Here is a 1,048-nt window from a genome sequence, read left to right on the forward strand (position 1 = left end):
CCTAACTTGAGCACTACAGGATTTATAAAGACAAAACACAATGACATCACACCAGGTGCAGGCTAGAGGAGTTTTTGCATCAGGGTTATTTCCAGCAAGCAAGGAGGAACCCTTTGATCTGTTAAACATTTGATAAGCTTCATTTCCCAGAAGACAGGAGAAACCCTACTTTATTCCAGCCAGCAAGATAAGGCTCCAGCGGGGAACAGGTGTGGAGTCAGGCCAGTCTGACCTCTCCTGAGCTGTTTCGGTGGGGTCTCAATCTATATCCAAGGCTAGCTTTGAACTCATGGTGGTTAGTCTTCCTCAGCCTCCTAAGTACTGGAGCTACAGGCCCAGCTTTAGAACTTGGCTTGTGGTGGCACCTGGTTTCACACCACAACCACTAACAAACAGTCCCTACTCGTAGGGATCACCACCAAGTGAAGATGAATATCCAGAAGCATGTATACGGGTCCTTGCTCAGATGGTACCTCTGAGGGGACACCATATACCCCTTGGCTCTAATGTCCTTCTCCAGGCAGTACACAAAGTCCTCCGTCCCAGGGCCTGCCTTCCAGGGCCCAAATTTGACGACGGGCGTCTTTTTGGCCTCCAGGATATGCAGCGGCTCCACGCACTTGGCCTCCTCCTCCTCCGTATGCACCACACATACCACCACTTTGGACGAGCGCATTGCCACAGCCTCTGCCCGAGCCAGGTGCAGCAGGACCTCCAGGTTCTCCCTGTAGTTTGGCACTCCCAGCAAGAACTGCATGCGAGCCACCTGCTCACCGAAGATCTGGGGCATATCCTCCAAAACCTTCACCAAGAGATGGATCTGGTAGAACTTAGCCTCGTGGTAAACCTCAGGAATGTTCTCTGTGGGCACTTGCCCAGTGCATAGGTAGTCCAGGATAGGCCCGAAGTAGGTGCCAGGGCGATCAATGAAGAAGCGGCCGTGGGCATCCTTGTAGAATTTTGCTGATCGGGATAATATCTCGGAGAACTTTGAGCCTGGATGTTTCATCAGGGTGCCCATGGTGGTGGTGTAGAACTGTCCACCTAC

The 1,048-nt window shown here is 52.0% G+C and overlaps 1 protein-coding gene across 1 annotated transcript in view; it reads right to left on the bottom strand.

The window, feature by feature from the left end:
* Window positions 1–6: 6 nt before the first annotated feature.
* LOC101997854 (BTB/POZ domain-containing protein KCTD14) overlaps window positions 7–1,048 on the bottom strand; it is an 11,892-nt gene continuing 10,850 nt past the window's right edge. The window contains exon 3 of the mRNA XM_013349426.2: window positions 7–1,048. This exon is cut by the window's right edge and continues 1 nt beyond it. Coding sequence (XP_013204880.1) covers window positions 413–1,048 — 636 coding nt within the window. The 3' untranslated portion in view covers window positions 7–412.

This window comes from Microtus ochrogaster, chromosome 18, assembly GCF_000317375.1.
Source record: "Microtus ochrogaster isolate Prairie Vole_2 chromosome 18, MicOch1.0, whole genome shotgun sequence".
NCBI classification, from domain to species: domain Eukaryota; kingdom Metazoa; phylum Chordata; class Mammalia; order Rodentia; family Cricetidae; genus Microtus; species Microtus ochrogaster.